We start from the raw sequence: 26,204 nt of genomic DNA, 5'->3' as shown, positions 1-26,204 counted from the left end.
TGCACATCAGAAAGTGTATTCCTAACATAAAGTCCCAACCTTCACCTGGTTGAATTTTATGTGGACTGTTCCTTCCCCTCTGCAAAAATTAATTTCGCCAGAGTCCCATCGCTTCCCCGGATCAGACATTTGTCACAGTTCAGTGTACATCCATCTCCAACCTCTTTGGCCTTGTGAAGGTAACAAATGGAATTCTGTTTGGCTGTATCTGGAAAAGATGAGCAGCGATTTGGGTTCTCGCACATCTGTAGGAAGGGCTTGAGCGCCGGAATAATTGACCTGTCAAGAATCAGGCATGAGGTTCTCTACCATGCAGCAACAAGGGAAATGAGAAAACGGTTTAAAAATGGTATTTTTCAGCGTGCTGTACTTAATAACTGCAGCACTGTCAAGCAAGTGCTTTAATTTATATCTCCAGTGCCAGTTTTCATAGAGAGATACAAATCAGAACTCGACTTAGACGAGTTTATTCTCTCTAGCTTCCTAGCATATTGCATGTGATATTGTGCACTAGCTTTGAACTGGCATTATCTGAAGTATTCTAAATAGAGCTGTGTTAGAGCTTTAAAATGTGGCACCTTCCTAGGGGACTGTGTTGATATAGAGGACAATAAACTGAGGTTGTGTACTGTACTTGCATCTTCGTGGCTTTTTTTTTAACCAGTAACCTGGTTCTTTGAGTCGGGTAGCTGTTGCTGTGTCGATGGTTCATGGATGAAGCCATTATTGCTAGCTACACCTACATGTAAATATGCATTGATAACGCTTGTTATGTTCAATGCTTCCATGTGGCATTCATTCAAAATGGTATTGTTTATTTAAAATCATTACAAGGAAAAGCAATGAAAGAAAATAAAACAAAAAATCCAGAAACAAATCTGCTGCGGTCCCAATTTTAACACAAAAGACTTTTGTATTCTTTAAAAAAAAAAGGGAATACATATCTAATTATCAGTGGTATAATTAATATAATTAATAACACTTAAGATTGCTATCATAAAATTTCTTTCATACAGAACATTTACTTCCAACATGATTGATTGATTTTAAGCTGATTAGTTTTTAAACTCATTAGCAAACCTCCATGTGGGTAGCATGCGAGAGGGCAACACTGGGGACATAAGATAATTCAAATATCTTTAAAAATGAGCAAACAAAATATTACTTTCAACTGATATGGTAAAGTATGTGGTAGCAAGCACTACTTAAATCAAAGGAGCTGATTAACGAAAGCATTTATGAGTATCCGGAGTGGTACTCCAGGAGTACTTTTTTGTTTTGTGTACTTTTACATGTAGTTGAACATTGGCCTGAAAAGTCCAACTCTGTATTAGGAAAAGTGTAAAGAGGTCACAGTCCTTTTTTATACTGTATATGACTATTTTCATTTTAGATGTTTGGGGCCAATTCACAAGATCATGTAGGATTATGCCAAAGAATCTGTATCAGTACTACCATTCATACTCCAAAATGCCTTTGTGAATAGGCTCGAAATGAATAATAATTACAGGTGCATAACTCCAGTTTCAGGAAATGTATCAACAAACGGCTTAGAATCATTCATTACTTTGTTATGAAAATCACTTTTTCAGGTTGCAAACATTAAGTAATCTGTAACGTTTTTAGATGTCTGTTGCCTTTAATTGTTTTGCCTCTTTTTTTGTTGCCCTGGCCTCTTTCTAGGCTCACATGCTCTAATGTGGTATTTACTGTTTTGCACAAGGTGTTATACTGCTGTAACTTCCAAATCTTGTGCTTAACTTTACAAAGCTAGCCACCCCAAGCACATTTGGGACAAATGGCAGTCTCAGTTTCGTACGCCCTACTGTAGGGGTGGGTGGAATTTGCGTAGTCGCGCTATGCAAATCTCCACGAAATGGTAAAAATCTCCACGAACATGCAGAAATTCCGCAAACATGCGGAATTTCTTGTTCGCAATGCTTTTTTCCTGTTCGTGATCGCTGTTTGCGTGCTTGGAGGGAAATATCTCGCGAACACGCATTTTGAGAACGTAAACAAGCAAAAAATTCCGCGAAGTTGTGGAATGCAGATTTTTGGGCAATTCCGCGTTCTCCGTAGAACGCGAAATTACCCAAATTCCGTGAGCGGAGCGGAATTTACCGCCCAGGCCTACCCTACTGTTCGATGCCACTGCTACATTGCCTTGTTTATTTCTTGAAGGACATAAAGTATGATTGGCAGAATGAATGTATAATGATGTTTGCTTTGTGCTGTTACTGCTAGACGAATTGTTGGCTGAGTAGAAGTTCAGATGAATATCACTCAGATGATAACTGAGATATAGGGAGCTAGCTCCCTATTTTGACATACACATAATTTGGCCAAAAGTAGGAGCCGGCACCTCAAATACAGCACAAAGGACAGGACTGTTAATACCACTGCCACTAGTCATTTCCACCATCATCAGAACCATGGCAAGTATAATTGGCAAAAACAGTCCTTAATTTGAGGCGGTGGTTTCCGGTGCTTGGCACCAGCTCATAGCTGCCAGGACTTGTACTTATGACAGCTGCCACACGGTGGCACTGTTTGTGCAATTCAAAGATGAGCAGAAAAACAGTTGTTTGTTAATTCAATATACATTAAAAAAACTAGTACCTGCCTCCCAAGCCATTCTCAAAGCTTAGGCGGCCTTGAACTGTCTGAATTGTTAGCTTTTAGCAGTAGGATTGTTAGTAGTACAGCGGCAATGTGTGGTGCAAACTGTGGGGGCCTCTTGATGAGGGTCCCAGCACTTATTTATTTACAAATTAGGTACTGGGCAAAGGCATAACTTCCATCAGTCATTGCCGCTATTCTCGTTTTGCAGAAAAATGATGCTGGAGACACCTCTATTGTTACTGTGGAGTGAAACAATAGCGCACATCATGATGTTTGGCTACTTAAGAATAACTGTGAGATATGAGAGTTTCAGTGGCCCTTCTCAACATTCTGTAGAGGGGCCTCATTTTTCATTATGCCACTGGCTTGGCCTACTGAAGGAAGATATGACTTCAGCCCAGTGCCTTCCATGCTGGGATGTGGCTGCTTGTCTTTACAGACACATCTGTACCAGGGAAGTGAGCAGAATGGGACAAAATGGCAATTCACCAGTAGTATCACCACAGCAGACTGGCTGTAGTGGGCATCTGGCGTTTTTCCTTGAGGCTGGAGGGGTGGGGGCTGGTGTTTCAGCAGCGGGGACTGGTTTTGTTACTGGGGGCCAGTTATGCAGCGGCACTGCAATATCGGTTTCTAGTAACAAAAGCAGTAGGGCACACTTCTGTATCCCCCCGGGTATGGGGCTGGTCCGCCAAATTGTCAGGGCTGTTTTAAGTTCCCAGTCCGGCTGTGAGTATCACTGTCAGTGTTGATGCCAATATGGGTGTTTATTGACTCTCCAAGGTATTAGGGGCAGTTACTAGGGCGTGCACATGCTTCAGGTTCAGAAAATGTACTCAGTGATGGAAAAAAGACGTCAATGTTGTTGACGTCTCAAAGCTAAATAGGTCCCTGTGGTGCGGTATACCAATACATACATACACATAGGCACATGGAATGAGCCCAGCACATACCGGACTGACATGCCTGTGACTGAATAATAATGCAAGGCATAATGTGTAAGACAGACATGTCCTACACATCCGTGATGAACTGCCAAATATCTGCCTGATAGAACCACTCACAACACTCATTAAATGGCTCTTTCACTCTCTTCCTAAAAGCCAGTTTAAGTGAATGATTTCCTGCGCGTGGCATACATTTGCAACAGAAATGACATGGATAAGATAGTTAAACACATCATTGTACAGAAAAATGATCAGATAATAAACAACTACATAAGCGTTAATTGCGAATGCTTGATAAATGCACGAACGAGGAGGCAGCGTGTTGTTGTGCCAGAGATTCAAGGGAGATACTGACTGATTGCTTTTCTCCTGTACCTGCTGCATTTTCATTCAGTGCAAGGCTTCTCGCTGGATGGACATTTTTCAAAATTGTCAGCTCCCGACAGTGTATGCATATGGGGGCCCCTGGGGACGGTGAACTTTCCACCTTCTCTGCGTATTCTCCCACTATTTAAGCAGTGGGAACAACCTGGCAACTAGATTAATGTCTTTATTCTGTGTTTTTTCATCTACCTGCTGCAGCGCCTAGCGCCCCGCCACAGTCTGTCACCGTCCTGACAGTCGGCAACCACAACAGCACGAGCATCAGCATCTCCTGGGACCCTCCCCCCTCCGAGCACCAGAACGGAATTATACAGGAGTACAAGGTAACCACCAGCAGGCTTTATTGTTGGAAGTAAAAGTGTTTGCAGGTAAGCCAAACTAAAATAATAATGAGCCAATTCATTCTAGCGTCATCTGTGCGCCTCTTATTGGGATTCGGCGACAACAGACTGCCAGTAGTAAGACACGTTTTATGTGGAGCATAACTTACTTCATTTTTATGTGGAATATAACTTATTTCATTTTTATGCTCATGTTCTACTTGGAGAACAAAAGGAACAAGTATGCTTACGCTTGTTGCACTGATTGCATGGGATGATCAAAAAAAGGAAAGGAAGGGTGATTGTTAAGTAGTCGAGTGGATGTATTTTATGCATTGACAAAGCCAATAGGTTGATCTTTCTATACGTCATGCACAGAGGCACGCATAGATGCACACGTGAAGAAACGGTGACATATCTATGGGCACCTCTGCACACAGCCCAACATACACATAGGCATCCTTGTATGCACAGAAATCCAAGCAGGGACACTCATGCAGCCACGGGCAACTCACATCAAGGCACCAATGTCTAGACACTACTCACATACGCACCCTGGTTGACAGATGGAGGAAAAGTAGTTGCTGGGCGCAAATAGACAGATTTAATTCATCTGTGTGCCTTTCCCTTCACAGGGCCACAGTGTATATATTTATTTACTATAGTTGTGCACTGCATACATCAACCAGTGCACTGGGTGCATGAATCTGTGTAGTGCACTTTTACACAACATGAAGCTTAAAGGTTTCACAGACAAATATACCTGATGCTGACAACAGCATGAATACATTTTCACCATTGTTAGAATATTTCAATATTCCCACATATACTTATGATTGTGATTTTAGCCCTAAGATTGCTCTTTGGTGAAACTGGCAAACATCTTTTTGATTGAATAAGAACACTTTTAGGGTAGGACCAAACTGTAGTTGAGCATCCCTTAACAATTTTAGTGAAAAGCAACTTAGGTTCCAAATGCAAGAAATCTTCCAAGAAGACTTTGAAAAAGAGCTGGGCTACTCCACCTGTCCACTGAACCCCAGGAATAGAATATTTTTAACTGCTCTCATCCTCTTAAAGACAAACTGAATAAGGTACCCATAGGTAGACCAGTTGCTAAAACGTACCTTTTTCTGGGCAATAATTGCAAATTTATTACTGACCAACATGTGTTGACGGGAGAACCAATTCAATGTAATACCTGTGTCTTTCCCTACATGTGTTTTATGGTTGTACTTTGGTACTTGCTAATTAGTCACCGACTTGTAAAGCCTCTGCCACATTTTATCTTCTTTATCTTTCCAAATTCTCTTCATCACTGACACTGCTCGGTGAGCAAGGACTTCCTTGCGAGTACTAATTTTTAATATAACCTCGGCAGATGCTACTTTACACCTCATTAAAAAATAAGGTGATGAATCAACCTCATTTGCATACAAATCTAATGATCCTCCTTTTTAATTACTGTTTAGAATCTAACATAATGCTATCATTCCCCAAAAATCAATAATATTTCTATTCTTGTCAGTGTTGGTCTGTGCTGCACATCCATTTATTTTATGTACCTAAATGAAATTTATCATAAAAAATTATCGAAATATATCTTCATAATTTGACATTATTTTAGCATCGTCTTATGTAACTGTAATTTCAAATTGAAGTTTTGGACATGTTTTTCAGTTACTGCTGGATCATAAATGCTTGTGCATAATTATTTAAATCTTTTATTTAGAATTATCAACATGGTTGTAGCCCTAGCTTTTGTCCAACGGAGATGAGTATCCGGCCACTCCCTGTGAAATTTGTAGTCAAATTTGCCTCTGAGCTTTATTTAACACCCCTGGTTGTTACAGTGGCTGGTTAGGTTTTACTTTCATAACCTATACAGCTGAAGAGATTTTATGGGGCCCCTTCAGTTAAAAATAAGCTGGGGATGGTATTTTACATTTGTATTTATTACCTTCCTTGCACATGATTAAAACAGGAATAGATACCCATCGGAATCTATTACGTTTTCCTAATGTTTTTCAGTCAACGTGTTCCTGTATGTATTGTGTGTCCTTTTTAGTCCTTAGGTCTGGTCCCGAAATATTGTGCTCCTTCCATTCTTCCCCTAAATACTGCCTGTGATGATGGTGCTTGAAAATACAGCACACCCATTCATGCACCTATAGAATATTGTGCTGCATATTTTTAGGTCCATGGGTTAATTCTTGACCTAAAATGAAGACAATAGAACCACATACCATTGTGGTAAAACAATGTTGTTTCCTTAACAATGTTATATCACAGCACATCATTCTTGAAATCACAGTGCTAAAATTGATCTGTTATATCATAATTACTTGAGGCTTTCAAGAGTGCATCTATTCATCCATAAGAATAGGGTAAACCAGATGAGATTATGGATGCCTCCAATACCAGTGGCAATGAATAACAATTTTATCTATTTGATTGCAAGAATTCCATTTTCTATTTTTTATTGAGTAGAGCTTTGAACGACATAGACATTCGACTCATAAAAAAGTGATTAGAATAAAAAAAAATGCAAGAAATATATGATGCACAAGTCAACGACTTGATTCATTGTTTCCAGAATGTGTGACAGCTGTAACACCTACCTTTCCTGCCAGTAGTTGTGGTTTGGTGTACAGAGGTATTTTTCACACCGCTATAAATTCGGCATGTACAATTGTATGGATATGTTTTGAGCTCTACAACTTGCATGCGTAAATTATGTTTACGTTCTTTTTTATTTTACAACACGCAGTTTTAGCAACACATAAACAGCTGGCTAACATGAGCAGAGGGGTGCTACTACAGGGAAATAGCAATAAAGAGGCCGTTTGAGCGTGTATTTCATTTTTTTCTGTTTGGAATCATCAATAGAAGACCAGGATTTATTAACCCCAGTGTTAATGTTGACCTCATCCTCACCTTGGTCAATATTCACCTCAGGGCAATTAATCTTTGGTTCTCTGCAGGTCTATTCCTGTGTAATGTTCGATATAAATTACAGAGACATCAAGCGCCATTCCTAAGCAGAACTCAAGATGTAATTGTTGGCTGGGTGAATGGTAAATGCAGCACTGTGCTTTGTGACAGTCATCTACGGGCGTTTTGTGTAACCTCCATGTATGCACACGTGAATAAAAATTATTTCTAGAATTTAAAACAGGGAGTTTCCTTGATTAACATTTTTAGAGGTGTAGACTTTAAGTGTATTCGTGGGAGCACATTTCTGTCTTTTTATGTGTGTGCATTGTGTTTGTTCACGAGTTAGTTAAACGTATCAAATTGAGTTAAGGAAGTTACAGAAAAGTAGCTGCAATATGTAGATTTAGAAGATTTCTAATGATACAGTATATCATTTTGTGCTCAATGAAGCGTTGTGGAGCAGCTGGATACAAAGGCTATAGGCCTCATAGATATTAACGCCTTTTTGTTACCTCTGCGGATAATGGAAGCATTTAACCTACATGTCATACTGCATCCTCTGATGATTGTTCTCTTCCACAAAAGCCAGTGCTATTCAAGAAACCATTGCCCCCTTTTTAGGTCGAGGACTACCGGTCTGCCGAAGGCAGAACCGGAAGTCGGAAGATTTAATGTTTTCTAGAGTGGCTATTTAGCCCGCCTCTCTTTTTGCTTCTCCTCCATTGGCTGGCTTCCTAAACGGAGGCCAGCCATTGGAGGAGAGAGCCGTCCCTCCAAATAGGCTCCGTCTTTTTCAGATTCGGGGGCGTGTTCCTTGCGGTTCTTTCCACTTTTTAGCCACGCCCTTTTAGAACTGCAGGAACACGCCCCCGAATCCGAAAAAGTTTCGAAGCTTCGATCCGCCATTTTTTTACTGTCGTCTGCCCGTGACGATCTATCCGTTCGGCGCCGTGTTGTTGTGCTAGTGTCTGTCTCTGAGTGTATCTGACTGTACAAGCTTGACTTTCTGTTAGTCTCCGTGTATTCACTGGGTATTATAAGGTTTCGAGCAGTGACACGCTCTTGGAGACAACATTTGATCACAACAGTATATGGGTTTATTTCCGGTAAAATGTTTGACTTATAATTTATCCTACATTTTTGGTTTTTTAGAAGACACCCGACATTTGTTGGCTAGCCGTTTCAGTGGCGCCCGTGACTTTCCCAGGCCTCGTTGTATTCCTCCCTCGTGTTCCTTTCCTATGCCCTCTTTTGCTGAGGTGTCTGCAGACATGCCGCGTAGCTCACACTGCGTGCCCGGCCGATAGTAACAGTAGTAATCCGGGGTGCAGGGCGTCGAGACACCCGTGCAGTCTCACTGCAGACATTCCTCAGAAGCATAAGTCTGGGCCTAAAGTGCATGATTCAATTACCACCAGCAGCATAGCGCCAACATCCGAACACACACCCGTGTGCAGCTGGTGTTAAAATGGCACCCCGAATGCCACAGACACTTTACGGTTCCCTCTCACCTGGGTCCCTCTTCAGTTTCTCTTCGTCGCTCCCTTCGCTGTTCTTCGACGGTCTCCTCGCGGCTGGGTTTGTAAATATAGTTTTATTTCACAGGAAGATCCGATGCTGCCAGCCGTCTTTAGTGTTGCGGTCACAAGGGCAGAGCGTGCGTGAAAACCCTTTTCACCAGTTGTGTCCGAAGAACAACGGGACAATCTTACTTTAGCTCGTAGTGTGTAATGTGCACGGGGAACGCTGACAAATGTCTTGATGTCACCAGGCTTCAATATGCAGACTTGTCTGTATTGCAAAGTTCCCTAAAGGTATTTTAAATACGCTATAATTATTCATCTCGTCCAAACTATGCATGAATTATGTATATAACTGCACTCCCTAGACATGTGTGAATGCGTCGATGATGTTGCCTTGAAACCGTACGTAGTGTGTATGCTGGATGTGGTTAGGGTGAAGGTTTGTATTGCATCGACCTTGTCTGGTCTGCTTAAAGTTACAAAGCCATTGGCAGACGTTTGCATCATCAAAAGTATGCCCGTTGGTAATGGAATGTGGACGTCACTTATGTTATAGAAGAATTATCAGATGTTACTGGACGTGCTGACAAGAACCCATATGTCACCAATCTTTGCTAGCAAAAGAAGGCACTTGATTAAGATCTGTTTGTAGTATGACATCATAACATTACAGAAAACATTATCCACCAAATCTCACTTATACATTAAACTCCTGTCATTTCCCGCTTCCTTAATCCCAATTTATGAACATTGCAATTGCAAAACCCCGCCATATGCTTCTACCTCTTTCTCTTATCTTCCATTGCAGCCTTTTCCTTTCATTCCCTAGACTCCCTCACACTCCTGCAATCCCCCCCATGTGAAACCCCCCCAATTTTGCTCCAAAGCCACAAACTTACTCTTTCCCTTCCTTGAGCCTTCCCTCCCCGGGTGAATATGCCATTACCGTGTCTCCCTCCCCCCCCTCCTCCCCCAAATACCAAACTACTGTCACTTTAGTGCTACAACCTGTCTTCCAGTTTTACCGTGGCAACACGTTTATATTCTCTTAACTGGAAAGATCCTTCTGCTAAATACTGAAACCGCCTGCCTACTTGGTTATTGGAGCCTATGACTACCTGACTTCATAACATTGCAGTAAACATCATCAACGAAACCTCACTAATACATTACATTCCTGTAATTCCCCCTCCCTTAAACTCCAGACTTGGGAACATTACAATAATAAAACCCCACCATACGCTTCCACCTCTTTCCTTTCTTTTTCCATTCTGCCTTTTCCTTGCATTCCCCAATATCTCTCTCACGACCCAGCAAGCATCCCCAAGCCATCTACCCTAGTGTTGATCCAAAGCTATTGACATTGTAAATACCAATGACGTTTCTTTAAACGTTTTAAAAACAAAAACATAAACTAAAATAATGTCATGAGCAATGCCAATAGCTCTAACTTTAACAATGCCGAGACCATTGCATTGTAAATGCTTGTTTTTTAAATTGCTCTGCTTTTAGAATTGAACTGAAAAGGATTATCGATAGAAGCAGCTCATGCCACCTAAGATATCAATATTTGACTTTTTAATGGAATTTAGCCATGTATGTATAGTTTTTGAACTATGATGTGTTAATACGACTGCGCCTGTTTTCTTTTTCTCTGCAGATCTGGTGCCTTGGAAATGAGACGCGCTTCCACATCAACAAAACAGTGGATGCAGCAATCCGATCTGTGGTGATTGGGGGTTTATTCCCCGGCATTCAGTATCAAGTTGAGATTGCTGCAAGTACCAGTGCGGGGGTCGGTGTAAAAAGTGAGCCGCAACCTATAATCATTGGTAAGCTACAAGTGCCTTTTTGTATATATCTAATACAATCCCTTGTTTGCTAGATGGAAGTGTGGTACTGTTCAATCTCTAAAATCTTAGAAGAACATACCACTCGGCAAAACCCCAAATTGTACTTCTGTCTTTAATCCAAAACCTCAGTTATATTTCTTTTTCTCCCCTCAGGTAATCCTTTGTGTTTTACAAATAATAGTTAACTCACCAGGTGCCTAACTAGCTCTCCTGTGTGCATTCTAGCTTTTTGAATTGGAACTTTTTGCATGCCTTTTAGTTGCTTTTGCTCTATGAATGCCAATTTTGTGTATTCCAAGACGAAAATGTGTGTATACTCATAAGCCGATGTTTGGAGAACAATGACTGTATTTTAAAAATATATTTAAAGGTGCCTTTTGAGTGATAAATCGTGCAGAAATGTATTACTAATGTAAATAATTTTGTGCAGGGGCACTGCAGCTGTTGATGACATGTATTACCTGTGTGTAGGCATTCCAAATTGACCAAGCCTTTATTTTACATTACTGCTGCCAACCCTCGTGATGCACTGAGGTGATCACTGCTGGTAATCTTGGACATGGTGGTTACTAATGTAATCTTGACTGATGCGGTTACTATTACAACACTAATGATATCAGTAGCACCCAATGATTTTCCTTTAACGTTAGCAGCTCTTATTACACAAAGGTTTTGATACCCAATGGTATCATTCAACTTTTCTGGCAGCTCCTGGACACAAATCACACAAATTGCTCATACTCGTTATTGCTGGGCTCGCATCATAGCATAATGGACATTTACAACAATTGTCCTCTTTAAAAAGATTGAAATGCACCCTAGGGTGTGATGTATTTTTAAAATTTCCTGACATGTTACTATTCCCTCTAATCGCAAGGCTGTATACTAACCTTTGCAGAATATACCCAGTAGAGGATTGTATACTTTTGCATGTGAATGTTGCTTCCTCCTCACTCCACTAAAAATAGGGGTATTGCATGCTCATTCCTGGAGTTTTGGCAACACTTTTGCTTGGGTCTTCCAGCATTTTTCATACCCTTAGAAATGTGGCAAGACTGGGAAATTTATAGAAAATGTTTATAAATACCAAATCAAAATTCAGATTTTGGGGGGGGGCAGGGGGTAATCACATTATTTCCATTGCCCACTGCTTTGGATATAACCATTTCTCTGACCTTTAGTGTCACATAGATCTGCAAGAACTCAATTTTATTGATGGTCCGCATAGCATCACTAAGGGCCCATTCTCACTAAAGACTTGTCTCTCAGCAATGATGTTGCTATTTCATTTGTTTCTTCAATTCTTAGTTGATTCGCTGATTCTCAGTGCAGATTCTTTGAGAAACAAATGGCAAGCTGCAGAATCTAAATAGCTGACTAGAGATGTTCAAAATTAAATAAAATTGTGAGTTGCACCAAAATGCCTGTTTTTGTTTTTATAAATTGAGTTTTTGTACCGTGTCCATAGAAAACACGTTTTTTTTTAAATCATGAGATATAATAAAATAATATATTGAAATTAAAATTGTTAGAAATTATAATAAGCATCAATGGCTACCCCCACCCCCCCCCCCCCCCCCCCAAACAAACGTGCATGGCCTATTTTCGATTTATTACAGGTTTTATGGGTTTTCGTAGCTCTTGCCTCACTTTCTGACTCTAACAAGATGCAAATGAAAATACCATTCTTTTCTTTTCTCTCTATTGTTCTCTCTGACTCCTGTGAAGGAAACAATTTACAAAGACATATTATTAGAATGCTGTCTGGAACAAGTACCTGCATAGAGGACATTTTCCTCACAAGTACCAGTACTATTCTTGTTTTTTGTACCTTTCATCCACTGCCAGGACAGATCAGATGCCTTTCTGCATTTTATTTGCTGTGACTGATTTGATCAAATGTCGCCAAAGATTTCACATGCAGGAGACCTCTGCCTTGCTGTCACAGTTGCAGATCAGGCAAGGCAGGGAACCATGAATCCAGGGTGAATGGTCTTTTGACTTTCCAACAGTCCGCACACTATTGTGGCTGAGTCTGAATGATGGCTTCTACATCATGCAACAAAGCAGGCAGCCTTTAGGCCTCTCGACATTTTCAAAAGACATTTTTCTGAACAGTAAATGCATTTTCAATTATTTTCCTTAAAAGACTTACTATGCTCTTGACTACATTTCAAACATCTGCTTGTATATAAAAAAGGTCCAATAATAAACGCCAAACCTCTTGACTATGGAGTTGTGCAAGCTTTTTTTTAATAAAAGGCAATGGCTAATAATAACAACACATTGTTGATTTATTGAAGTATGTTGTCAATGTGCAGGGCCTTCATTATGGAAACCTTTAGCTGCACAAGGGCAAAATACATTTTATTGTTGCATCATCTCTCATTTTTAAAATAATTTTCTGATCTGTATCTCAATAGTTAATAGAATCTTTCATAGTTTGTACTCATCTTTATTACTGAGGCACGAGATGGTAGGAAAGAATCCCCTGGAATCTTGATGGTTGTATGTCAGAATATCAAGGGCAAACAATGCTTGCCTGCCAAGTTATTATATTGTGGCCAAAATAATGTATACCACTATATCATGAAAGCTATATATATTTATATATATATATATTCAACATGGTGATGGACTAAGAGCGACTGAATACTATCTCGGCAATAGACCATTAGAATTACATCCAAATACTAATGAAAATGTTTCAATAATGCCTATATAACAATTATTTCTGATTTGACAACTGCATATATCATCAAAACCAGGGACCCACGATGGGAGCCTGCTTCTCCCCCAGCTACGCGTGTCTTCACTTGGGCTGGTGAGGGAAGTGAGTTCTTAAAGTGGAGCTCTCCAAAGAATGGGATGATACTGTTGTAATCTGATTGTGCTACATTGACGGCCTTTATTGAGAGGGTTTCAAAAAGTGCTACCAGGCCAGCCTACAGCTACAGTGCATGTGCACGGGTGCGCGCGCCGCGCTTTACCGTGATTACTTTCACTTTTGCGGCCGCACGGCCGCTTTGATGTTTGATCGCGATCACTTTCAAAACCGCACGGCCGCTTGGCATAGCCAATAAGTCTCGCTTTTGGGACCTTATAAGTATTTAGTTATGCAACTGTTGCATGGCTAAACACTTATAAGGTCCCAAAGGCGAGACCTATTGGCTATGCCAATGCTTGTTGTTGTTTGGAGCGGGTCCGAACAAAGTGCCAAGGACTTCATGAAATGCATTAATGTAAATAACTTACATTTGCATTTTTCAGGTGAAGTTCTCAAAAATGTAAAATATTTCTGGGACCTGGAAATATTTGTAAAAGATAACAAACTCAACTCTTTAAAAAAAAAAAAAAAAAAAAGCTCAGCAGTAAACTCACTTCTAAATGCATCCAGCTTTCACACTCAACATTTAATAGCAAGCAATCCTTATGGCGAATTACTACGCGCCAAGAGGAATTGCAGCTTGCCAAAAATTATTATAGATCGTCAGAAAGATATGACACAAAGATTTTTGCAATGAGGATATAATACCAAATCGATCAATACTGCTTAAAAAAAGATAAGTAACATATCTAGTTCAACAAAAAAAGGAATACACACTAATCAGAAAATATGGTCAGGCTAATTACCACCTACAGTGCCAAACACAAAAAAATAACTATGGCAGTTTAAAAAAAATGGCAGTTGATTCTCTCTGATACAACCATAGGTAAGATGGTTCCAGCAAGACCCCAAATAACTTATTGAAGATCCACTTACATGAGAGACATCCTGATGTGATCTAGTCCTGAAATGAGAAGAACAGGATGACAGGAACCAATGGGTTCCTCAAATGTTACAGATGTCGGGCCTGCACCATAGGGAAAAATACAAAGGAATATTGCTCTCCCTTTGTACTTAATCCAGTTCCCGTAAGAGGCATCTTCAACTGTAACAGTGAATTTGCTATATATGTTTAGACATGCAGTTGCAATCTAAGATATGTAGGCAGCACAGTGCTGGAAAACCTGCACTCAAATTCTTTGGGAGCTTTAATTTTATTTACTGGCTGCGCTTGTTAGCAGGAACGCATTGCTTGTTTCATTAACATAGAAGAGTTACTCCAGTTTTCGTAATCCTTCCGCTGTTAATATCATAGTACCATTATTTAGCAGTCACCCGTTGTAAAGCCTAATTAAAACCATCCACATTTTGCTCAAAAGTTCATTCAATATGAAACTTCCAAAACGCAATTGTCATGTTTTCCAATTTCATTGCTGGCAACGTGTGTGCTGCACTTTCCGTGTGTAACCATCAGTAACATCGCTGCTCTCCTCACATAGCTGTATTAAGGTGCTGGTAGGATATATATATATATCTAGTGGAATTCAGCAGTTATACTTACCTGGGCTAACTATAACTTATGCCTCCGCAATACACTGCTTATGAGCTTACATTTTACATCACTTGACATGGTCAGTGACATCACTGATAACATCCAAATAACATGCAAAAACAGGTGCTCCCTCTGGGTAGGAGCAATCCTGGCTCCCACACCATGTGGGGGCCCTGGGGCTTCCCCCATAGCCCCCAAGATGGTGGTTGGTAGGTGCCCTGGGTGGGTGGGGGACCCATCTATAATTGATGCAGGCCCCAGTAGATGGGGTCCCTGGGGCAAAATAGACTCAGGGAGGGGGGCTGCACTCCCCTTTTTTATTGTATTTGGCCCCAGGGGATGGGGTCCCAAAGGTCCAAGAAGTCTTTGCAAAGGGTGGCCTCATGCCCCTTCCCTTCTTTTATTGGTTTTGTTCCCCGAGATGGGGTCCCTGGGGTCTAATAAGGCTCAGGGAGCGGGGCCATGTGCCCCGCTTCCCTTTAAAATAATACACAGCTCCCTTCCCTCAAGAATTCAGGACAGGGAGAGGAGGTTGCTCTGATCTATTAAAGCTCGGGGAAGAGGGTTGTGCAGATCCTTCCCTTTTTTTTGACATCTGGCCCCGGGGGTTAGGTACCTGAGGCCACATTAGGTTCATGGAAGGGGCAGTGTGGCCCCCCTCTGCTTAATTATGGTGATCGGCCCCAGGGGATGGGGTCCCCAGGGTCTTCCTCTCCCCAAATAAGTAGGTATGTCATCGCAGGGAATGGGGTTCTCTGGGCCTTTTGAGGCTCGGGAGGGATGCCACATGCCCTTCTTCCCTATAATTAAAATATGCCATAGCGGATGGGTTCCTTGGGCCCATATCAGCTTAGGGAGGTGGTCATATGCCCCATCCCCTACTGTAAAAGTATTTGGCCCTGAGTGTTGAGGTCCCAGGGGCCTATTAAGGCTTGAAGAGGAGGGCAACGTGTCCCCTTCCCCATTATTAAAGTATGGCCACGGGAAATGGGATCCTCAGGGCCATTTGGGCTGGTGTAGGAGTGTTACGTGAGCTCCTCCCCTAATGCTAATATATTTGGCTTGAGTGGATGGTTTCCCCTGGGCTTCTTAAGGCTCATGGAGGGGAGCTGTCCTAATAATATATTTTTGTTGGACCAGGGTGATGTGGTCTATGTGGCCAATATGAGCTTGGGGAGGTGGGGCTGGGCACACTCCATCTCCTTTTTAAAAAAACAAGTAGCCCCGGGATCCCCTGGACCAAATAATGGCTTGATGAGGTTGCTGTATGACCTCCTCACCCAGCAGGAGGTTGACCATGCGCTGCGATGATTTGACCGCAGGGCCTGGCCACAGGCCATGCCCTGCAACCAACCTTCTGCACAGGGTTTGGTTTTACGTATGGTAATAAAGTATTACTTTACGTAAAAAAAAAAAAGAGCTAGAAATTCACAAAAAAAACAATGGTTAAAGTAACGTTGTAATTGGAAATTGGTAGTTAGGAATTATAGTTATTATATTTTAACTTCAATTGAAAAAGAAAATTGACATTTACTGAAATAAAACAAAGGGTAAAGTGATGTTATAGTTAAGAGTAATAATAAGATCTTGTTATTTTTTTTTTAAACCTTAGAAATTCACAGAATTAAGTGAACATGTCAGTGCCAACATAACGTTTTGAACTTAAACAACTTTAGCCCCTGCCATGCGCTACTTATGACCTCAAACATTACATCATTCATGACATGTTTTATGACATCATTGATGACATCACTTATGTTATAATTGATGACATCACTGATTACATCATCCAAGCTTCTTTTGAACATATTGCTCTATAAACGAGTATTACATTAGACATCTGAAACTAAGTGCAAAATACCTCAGAATAATATGAAACAGCCATCACACATACAACTCCATGAGGTGAAGCAAGCTTGTGTTATGCGCAACATTGACCCTATACCTAGGGTGACCAGATCTTGGGACCCAAAAACTGGTACATTTAACAAAACTAGAGGAAGCAATGTCCTTTTATATTTACGAAGTGGCACAGAATAACTGCCCTCTTCAACATAGAAACACAGCAGACGTACTAAGCTGATAAATAAAATGTAATTTTTAAAACCAGCATCTTACCTGTTTATAAACGTGCTTACTTATAAAAGCTACCAGCTAGCTCTGCTTTGGAAAACCTAAAAAAGTGCCTCTCACTGTTTTCAGTTGACTCTCTGTAAAAAGCGAGACATGAACCAAATATGCCGAAATCTGCTGGGACAGCCGTTGAAAAAAACAGGACTTTCCCGGAAACTCAGAAACGCCTGGTCACCCTACCTATACCATACACTACTTGGGTAGTGAGTACAAATTAACAACCAATCAAAGATAGATGAGTAACCCCTACTGCACATGGTGTTCCATCTGTATTCAACTGTTCAGAGAAAACCAAGTTCCTCAAAATACTCTACTTTTGTAATATAACTAATGCCATACTGTTAGAAATGGGGTCTCTAGTTGACGGTGGTTTGCACCCTGTCTGAGTAGGGACCATCACTCTAGCCAGGCTAAGGGAGTCACACAGCTATGATAACCCCTGCTCACCCCCTTGGTAGCCTGGCATGAGCAGTCAGGCTTATCTCAGAGGCAATGTGTAAAGCATTTGTACATAAACACAGTAGCATAGTGAAAACATTATAAAAGGAGTCCACACCAATTTAAATAAATAGCCAATATGTATCTAACTAAAACAAGACTAAAACAACTAAAATCCAGAATACACAAATCAAGATATTTTAAAAGATTAAGAAAGTTTAGTCCATAAAATTCAATGGATGCGTTAGTTTCAGCACAAAGTACCTTAAATGCGTCAAAAAACTCAAAGACGGTGCCAGATGCAGGGAAGGTGAGGCGCCAGAAAAGCAAGCAACATTGGTTCCGTACTCCACAGGGGAGGTGATGCATTGGTTCCTTACTGCGAGGGAAGGTGATGCGTTGGTTCCTTACTGTTAGGCAGGGGAGGTGATGTGTGGATTCCTTATTGTCAGGGGAGGTGATGCATCAATTCTTTACTGGAAGGGAAGGTGATGCATAGATTTCCAGACACGCAGCCTCAGTTCCTTATTGTGGTGCGGCATCGATGAAGTATCGGCATCAAGGGACAATGCGTCAACAATCCAGAGGTGCTGCGTCAATGTGGCAAAGCAGGTGCTGCATCAATTTTCCAGTCCAAAGCCAGTGCAGTGTCGATTTCACAGCCACCAATCAGGTGCAGCGATGGAGTTGGAGCATGTGTCATGGACATTGGTGACACAGTGCTCACGATACATGCTACAGTGATTTTTCTGACGTGCTACGACAGCGAGCTGGGGCCTGTGGTGAAAGCTGTGGTCGATGTGCCAATCGGGAACCATGCTTCAGTGCAGGTAGCAGCGATGCGTCGATCTTCTGCAGCGATGCTTCGAGAAATTAGATGCTGGGAGACAATGTGTGGGTTTTCTCTTTTTGTCACCAGGTTACACTTCAAGGGGCCTTGGAACTGGATTTGGCATCACTTGGCAAGTCAGGACTCTCAGCAGGAGAGCCCGGGCACTGGTAGGTGAAGTCTTTGATGGCCTTGAGACTTCTTAACAGAAGGCAATCACTCACATGCCCTTGGAGAACCTTGGAAGCAGGATGTAGAAAGCAAAGTCCAGTCCTTTCAATCACAGGACAGAAGCAGCAAGCAGCAGGCCAGCATAACAAAGCAACAGGCAGAGTGGCGGTCCCTCCTACAGCATCCAACTCTTCTTCCAAGTGTTCTGATTTTGTGGTGTCAGAGGTCCCCTTTCTGCCTTTGGAATAGGCCAACTTCAAAGGAACGTTTTTGTAGTGCACAAGACCCTGCCTTTCTTTGACCTGGTGCCAAACACACTATGGAGGAAGACAACGTTGTGGGAGGACAGGTACAGCCCTATTCAGGTGTCAGTGACAACTCCTCCCACCACTCTAGCTCAGGAAGGCCCATCAGCCTGGTGATGGGCCATCAGGATAAGCAATGGATACCTCAGTGACCTTTGTATGACTGTTTAAAGGGAATGCACAAGAGTCCAACTGCCAGCCAACCCAGACGTGTATTCTACAGACAGGCAGAGGCACAGAATGGTTAAGCAAGAAAATGTCCACATTCTAAAAGTGGCATTTTCAAACATGCAATTTTAAACCATCTTCCCCAAAAGATGTATTTTAAATGGTGAGTTCAGAGACACCAAACTCCAGATCTCCATCTGCTCCCAATGGAAATTATACTTACAAGATATTTCAAAGTAATCCCCATGTTACCCAATAGCGAAAAATGAAGTTACCAGTATTTCACTATTAGGACATGTAAAACACACCAGTACATGTCCTACCTATTAAATACACTGCACCCTGCCCATTGGGCATGTAGTAAAAGGCAAGGTTTGGGCCTGGCAAGTGAGTGCACTAGCCAGGCCGAAATAGCAGTTTAAAACTGTACATACAGACACTGCAGTGGCAGGTCTGAGACACGTTTGCAGGGCTACTCATTTGGGTGGTACAATCAGTGCTGCAGGCCCACAAGTAGCAATTGATTTACGGGCCCTGGGCACACCTGGTGTACTTTACTGGACACTAAATAGTAAATCAAATATGCCAATCATGGTTAAACCATTCACCAATACAATTTACACAGGGAGCACTCAAACTTTAGCACTGGTCAGCGGTGGTAAAATGCCCAGAGTCCTAAAACAAGCAAAAAATAAATGGAGCACACAGTAAATAAACAGGAGGTCAGAAGCCAAAAGTCTGGGAAAATCGTGTCAAAGGACAATGGACAGCCTTTACCAGTATCAAACCCCTCACAGTCACCAAACCTACAATGAGAAATAAAGTGGATATGAGTAGAAAAGTGAGTACTGTAAAAGGGTAGAGAGTTTACTCTGTACCACACTGTTTGCAGACAGTGAACCTCTCATGAGAAATACACCAGAGTATTGAAGAATATATTTTAAGAACAGTATTCAGTCTATGCAAAACATGTCCAAAGAAGACACTAGTCATAAAACAAAACCAAGGTTTGAACTTGCTAAAGGCTATACTACCTCCAGTCTTCATACTGTGGTAAAAACTTTTCAGATACCCTATCTTCTGAAGCTAATCACGCACATGCACTTAGGTTAGTACCAGATGCACACTTTCTTTTGTAGAAATTGTAATGTTGAGATGATTCTGTCTAAATACTCAACATTGCTTACAACACCTAGCGGCTGAATACGATTTTGGTGGTGTGGGAGTGGGGTGACACGTCACTGCCCCACATCACCACAGGGCCGGCCGCCAGATTGCGCGGCGGTGCCTTTGAAAAAGGCACCACAACAGGAACACCAAAGCAAATTCTTTCATGGCATGGACTGTTGAGTCCATGCCATGCAGGAGCTAGGCATGCATGCAGACGGCGGGGGCGCACCATGTGCCCCCCTTCATGCATCCCCAAGGTTTTCTGTTTTAGTTCAAAATGTTATGCTCACACTGTCATTTTCACCTACCTCTAACACCACCTTATCCTTTGTTTTTTTCAGTGAATATATATATTAAATTGTATTATATTCTTAAGATATATATTAGAATCTCAATATTATAGTTGAAATCCATTCAGATTTAAGGTGTATGCTGTTACTGGTCTGAATGTCTTGGCTGTTGGTGACATAACATTAGGATGAATAAAGATAACATTTTCAGTTTCAACACTTGTGCACCCACTCATCTTATTTTGTCACTTAAAACCCAAGTAAATGGCCACGTACCCGCAACATGTGAAGTGGCCCACTCCTTTCGTAAATGCACATCTACACATCTCTCTTCCATCCCTCATTATCTGAATTGCCTGCTCCACTTGTGAAAATCATTGCTCCTCAATCAAATTGTCAAATTCACCACTTCATATATGTAGTTAATTCTATCTCCAAATACCTAGCGAGGTCTTCTTAATTGTTAACCAGTTCCTCTCCTTGTGACTGCTTTTCAAAAACTAATTTCTTAATCCCACGATTTGTGTGACATTTGCCCAATTTAATCCCCCCTCTTTTACTTTAGTATCACTTTCATTCTAATGAAAGGCTAATCTTTTCATTATAATTTATCCTACTCTTCACTAGAGGAAAGACTGAAAACAAACCATTTGCAGGGCACCTAGGGACAGAAAATGGGCATTTGGTAAAATTAGATCTGTAATTTAAAAAGTAACAGGTCAATTTGTGTTTATTCTCCTTCTTTCTAATGATTGCTAGAATTCCCAACCAGTGAATATGGGAAGTGAGTACCTCAGTAATGAATATATGAAAAGGAAACTAACACATTGACAGCAAAAGGCCACTTGCACCTTGGAGAGCAGTTACCTTTTCCATGTAATTATTCTCAAGAAGGCTTCTAATTGTTTCTTTAATTATCTAGAATCTCTGCCTCAACAATCTTCTCTGCAGCTTTTAGCTTTATAGCTATTACCAATTGAATGAAAAGTGATTACAAAAGCTTGCTCTGTGCATTTTTAATTACTTCGCTTAAGGTCTTTATTGCCAACAAAGCAGAAAACAAAACGCAAAGTTATCTGTGAGTATCATATTTCCTGTAGGATTGTTGATGCATTTTTTATTTTTGTAATTAAGCCCCCTAGGAGCAATTATTACTTTGAGCTCGTGGCCATGTTTATGGTGTATTTGTAAGTCGAGGAATGTCTCGATGACGGATGTATCTAATAAGACCTGGCTTCCTCTACAGCACTAGTGGCTAAAACACTGGGAACTGTCATACCATGGCATCTTTTGAAAATGTCAGCAAATACAATGAATTGGTCTATTCTGTGAAGATTCTGATGAAAATAATGGCAGACGACTTGGGTTTTGCTAATCTTTCATTCCGCAGTTTTCCACATTTCTTGCCGTGCTTTTATTCAAATTACTTTGCAAGCGTTTTCATGTGGAATTGGGTTAATTACATTAATAAAAGATCTTCAATTACCTGTGCTTTGCAGTTGAAACCCAATGCTGCCGTGTTTTTGAAAGCTCTTTTATAGATGTTTCTGCCTTTGTACTCAAAATGAATTTAACAGTTTTTTAAAAAGTTTTTGGCTTGGCACGGCAATCCTGTAATGCCAAACAGTTATTACATGTCCTATTTTACAATCCTTCGTGCACGAGTTGGACAAGACACACAAATGAAGAGCTAAACGGGCATTTTTCTGGGTAGCCACTCAAAAACCCAGGCTTCGGAGACTCATGGTAATACTGTGTGGCTATCAATATTCCCACATGGATTATGGCCACTGAAAGCAGCCAAAATCGACACGGGGAAAGTTTACAATGCAGATCTGCAAACATCAAAAATTGCCTGTGTTAAGGTAGCCATGAAACCTTAACTGCTCCTACCTCATGATAACCGGAGACTTAAGACTTGTGATTTAATATATGCTGGATGAAATACCAAATCTAACCCCTTGTAAAGTTGTTGAGTCAACAGTTAGTGATATATCAGGTTGACATATTGTACCAACCCTATACTAACCTCTACTTGAAACTAACTAGTATAATAGGTATTCATGCTCAATATTCATGAAATTGATATAACAATGCTCTGAAGTGAGACAAGTTGACATTTTTACTGGTTCACAGCACATCCCAAAATGCATCACGAATTGCATTTTTTCGTTTTTTGCAAAAATACATGTATAATAGGTATCCATGCGCAATAATCACTATATTAATATTTTTGAAAACTGTGGTGAAGGCCCGACAAACAATGGCTGTCTTTTAGTGCTCAGTTTTTAGTGGCATTATGACATGGAGACTGCACTGATGTCATTTTTTTAATGGATATGATCTAGAGCACAAGTCTGTTTTAATTGTTTTAACTATTCTATGTATGTTTGTTCTTTCATGGCTTCTTGTGTAACCGTATAAAGATCTGTGAACTGAACATTATATTAGTAGAACAATGCTTAGAAGTGGGCACCATGTGACATTTTCTATTGGTACAGAGCACATTCCAAAATGCAACCAAATCGAATTATTTCATTGTTTACTCTGAGAGTCCACCTTGTTCCCCCTCACTCTAGGTGATCAATCAGAAATACCTTAGGGGATCAAAGTATAGCCTACCTGTGAAAACCACGAGATGCTTGCTAGCCCTGTACTAGAGAAAACCCACACTAGACTCTTTGCAGCTTTGAGTGCAAAATTATTTTTCAAGATTGATTTACAAGGTAATCTGAAATTACGAGTCTGATTACAATTTGAAATAGTACACCACTTTTAGTGTTAACGTTTTTCAAGTTGTTTTTATTATTTAGTTGGGCTGTGGGACGTTTTCTTATCAATGAAAACAAATCAATTGACAGGAAAAGAAATAAGGTACAAATATACAAAGCACATGGGAAACAAGTGTAAAAATGTAATCAATTTATTTAGGTAGATGTTTAAATCATATTACATAGATCTAACAAAACTAACTCGAACTCATAGAATGGCAGTGATGTGACAGTTGTATGACAGAATATGAAGAACAACAATGTCAGATTACAGAAATAGTGTGTCTACAAAATGTTGAGTTTGCATACTCTATATGAAAATTACACAAATACTGACCTGAAGCTTTAGCATCACAGAAAGGAAGGAGTATATTTTTCAGAACTAGAGTCATGAAAAGGAAGGCACTGACAGGAAGCACACATAATGTATATATTATACTGTCAGACTTAGTTTCATAAAAGCAAGTGTGATGAAATTTAAATAAAGTTTTTATTCATGTGCTAATGCCTCTATTTAATTATCTTTGTTGTTTACTACATCACAGCATTTCGTTCATTTTTTTACCTTGTTATGCAGGTCAAACGTGTCCCACAATGTCATTTTAATTTTTTTTAATTTAAAGCACAGGTAGATTAAGGGCTTGATTATGAGTCTGGCGGTCCAGAGTCATGGTGGCGCGGTGGTGATGGTCGGGCCTCCGCTGCACTGGCAGACGGACTGATCTATTACAACTTGGGTGGTCTGACCACCATTGCACCACCGCAAAATCCAGGCAGTGGTGCAGCAGTCTTGAGTCTGCAATATGCTTGGCGGGACCACTGCAGGTCCGCAAAGCATATTTCGAATTTCCTCTCTGCCACTGTTTTCATGGTGGCTCTTACTCCATGAAAACTGTGGCAGAGAGGGAGCACAGAGGGCCCTACAGGTCCCCCTGTTGCCTCAGGGCCATGGCGAGTATGCTGTGGAACCGCTAAAGAACTGCCCTTCAGTGCCAAAAAAGTCTTAATCTGGCAGGCGGTGTGCACATGGGTTTTACACTGCAGGGGGTGTCCGATTTCCACACCCCCATACTCCTAATCAGTCCCTAAAATGATTTGTCCAGAATCCCAGGGTATCAAGCCGATGCCGGGACTCAAACCTGATTCTTCAATTCTAAAGTTGGCAGCTCTAGCCCTGAGGCACCATATTCTATTCACTGTACAAAGAACAATGTAGAAATGTTTACTATGACTCAGCATATCTTTGGTTACTATCATCTTATTTTTACAGGTCTAGGAAAAAAAGTTACTGGAGACTTTCATTTATAGGGGGTACATCAATCTCGAACTGATTTGCAGAGGAGTCAAATCCATACTGAGGGTAAATTTGAGTCACAGAAAAATCAGGCACAGTGGTGTGCAGCTGATTGAGGAATGGCATCCTACAGTATCATATGTCCAACACTTTCTGTATATATAATACTTCATAAATAATTCCCACTTATTTTAATGTTATTCTGCACAATTAGCAACTCAGAAAACTCTCATTTCTGGTATCCAGACATTAAGCTACTTGAGAAACAAAAAATCAACTCCACCAGCCCAAAGGTATGAAATAATAATTACCAGACAAGTCCACCTAACTTCAACACAGTTACAAATGGCTACAGTTCATGCATATTGACTGGCTCAAGAAATGTGGAATACAGTCTAAACCAGCAACGGCGTATGTTTAACAGATGAGTCCACCAAATGGAGATTGAGTCTGCATTCATGTGGTGCATCATTACTATGAGACACGCGGCCAAGCATGGATCATTGCAGCAATTAGCAAAAGTCCGCCTGTAATGGATTGATACCACAGATAAAATTATCTCAGCTGCGTTCTTGACCACTCTACGAAACCTGGTTTGCGACAGCCAACAATGTTTGCTAGACCGTTTAACTCCACATAAATATGGCCCATATACATGAGCCATATAGAGGAATACAGTCAATTTTAAGAGAGCTGTTTTCAGCCTACAGGATTTTTTACGGCCGCTAGGGCAAAAGCAGATAAGCAGATAAGGATTCTTCTTGACATATATAAAGCTAAGTGCATCCTTACTGCTTGTTTTGTTTGTGAATGGATATGCTACAACTGCCCCACTCCAGGTTATGGAGAATACCTTTATGAGAGTTCTCTTAAGTGTTGCACAGGGTACTCCCTCATTGATTGTTCATGATGAGTTGGGCATGAGTCATCTCTCAGATTTCATACAGCTATGCCCACTCTTACTCTGACTCTAGGTCTGGGTGACGGAGGAGCTAATGTTAAATGGGCACATTACCGTGGTTGCACTACATTAAGACCAATTTCAAGAATTTTGGGAGACCGGGGAGCTTTTTTTGATCTCTGATCACATTGTTAAGAAAGATCTGGTGTGGTTGAAGAAGACTTTCTTGCTCAGAGTAGCAGCGTAGCGTGAGGCCTCTGCCCAACAGTACAGTATGGTTAAGTCCATACCTGGCATTAAACCCTATCTGCATCCAGGGATGTGCAATTACCATTGACTACTACTAACCTATTTTAGGTTAGGTATTTTTCATCAGTGGATGTGACTGGGGCATTTTACAAAAGATCAGATCTTCCAGTACGCGTGTGTGACAGTCACTCAGTATACAATACTATGCACACTGTACTCATCTGTCTGAGATTTAATTCTCTTCGACATAGATTCATTAGGCCTCTCTTGTCTTGTATGAAATGTAGACAGGTTAGACCTGCATTTTATATTTACGGTTTTTATCTTCAAATAATATTGGTTTCTATGTGACACGATTTTTACCAGGAGTCCTCTACTTTCTAATAGAATCCTGGTAGCTGGAGGTATTGTACTTTGTACATGTACTGGCTTTATCTGGTAAAGTTATTATAATGTGTATGATGTTTTTTTGCCATGTTTATACTTCTTGATTTGATCAATTGTATATACCTCAGAGACT

At 40.8% G+C, this 26,204-nt stretch overlaps 1 protein-coding gene across 13 annotated transcripts in view; it reads left to right on the top strand.

The window, feature by feature from the left end:
• ROBO2 (roundabout guidance receptor 2) overlaps positions 1 to 26,204 on the top strand; it is a 746,476-nt gene that overhangs the window by 639,412 nt on the left and 80,860 nt on the right. For all 13 annotated transcript variants that reach the window (XM_085623038.1, XM_085623035.1, XM_085623037.1 and 10 more), the window contains exons 15-16: positions 4,152 to 4,276; positions 10,394 to 10,565. In XM_085623038.1, the coding sequence (XP_085479164.1) occupies positions 4,152 to 4,276; positions 10,394 to 10,565 (297 nt within the window). The remainder of the gene's footprint in view (positions 1 to 4,151; positions 4,277 to 10,393; positions 10,566 to 26,204) is intronic.

This window comes from Triturus cristatus, chromosome 8 (genome assembly GCF_964204655.1).
Source record: "Triturus cristatus chromosome 8, aTriCri1.1, whole genome shotgun sequence".
Taxonomy (NCBI): Eukaryota; Metazoa; Chordata; class Amphibia; order Caudata; family Salamandridae; genus Triturus; species Triturus cristatus.
The sequence above is the reverse complement of the archived record's forward strand: the minus strand, read 5'-3'. Positions and strand labels throughout refer to the sequence as shown.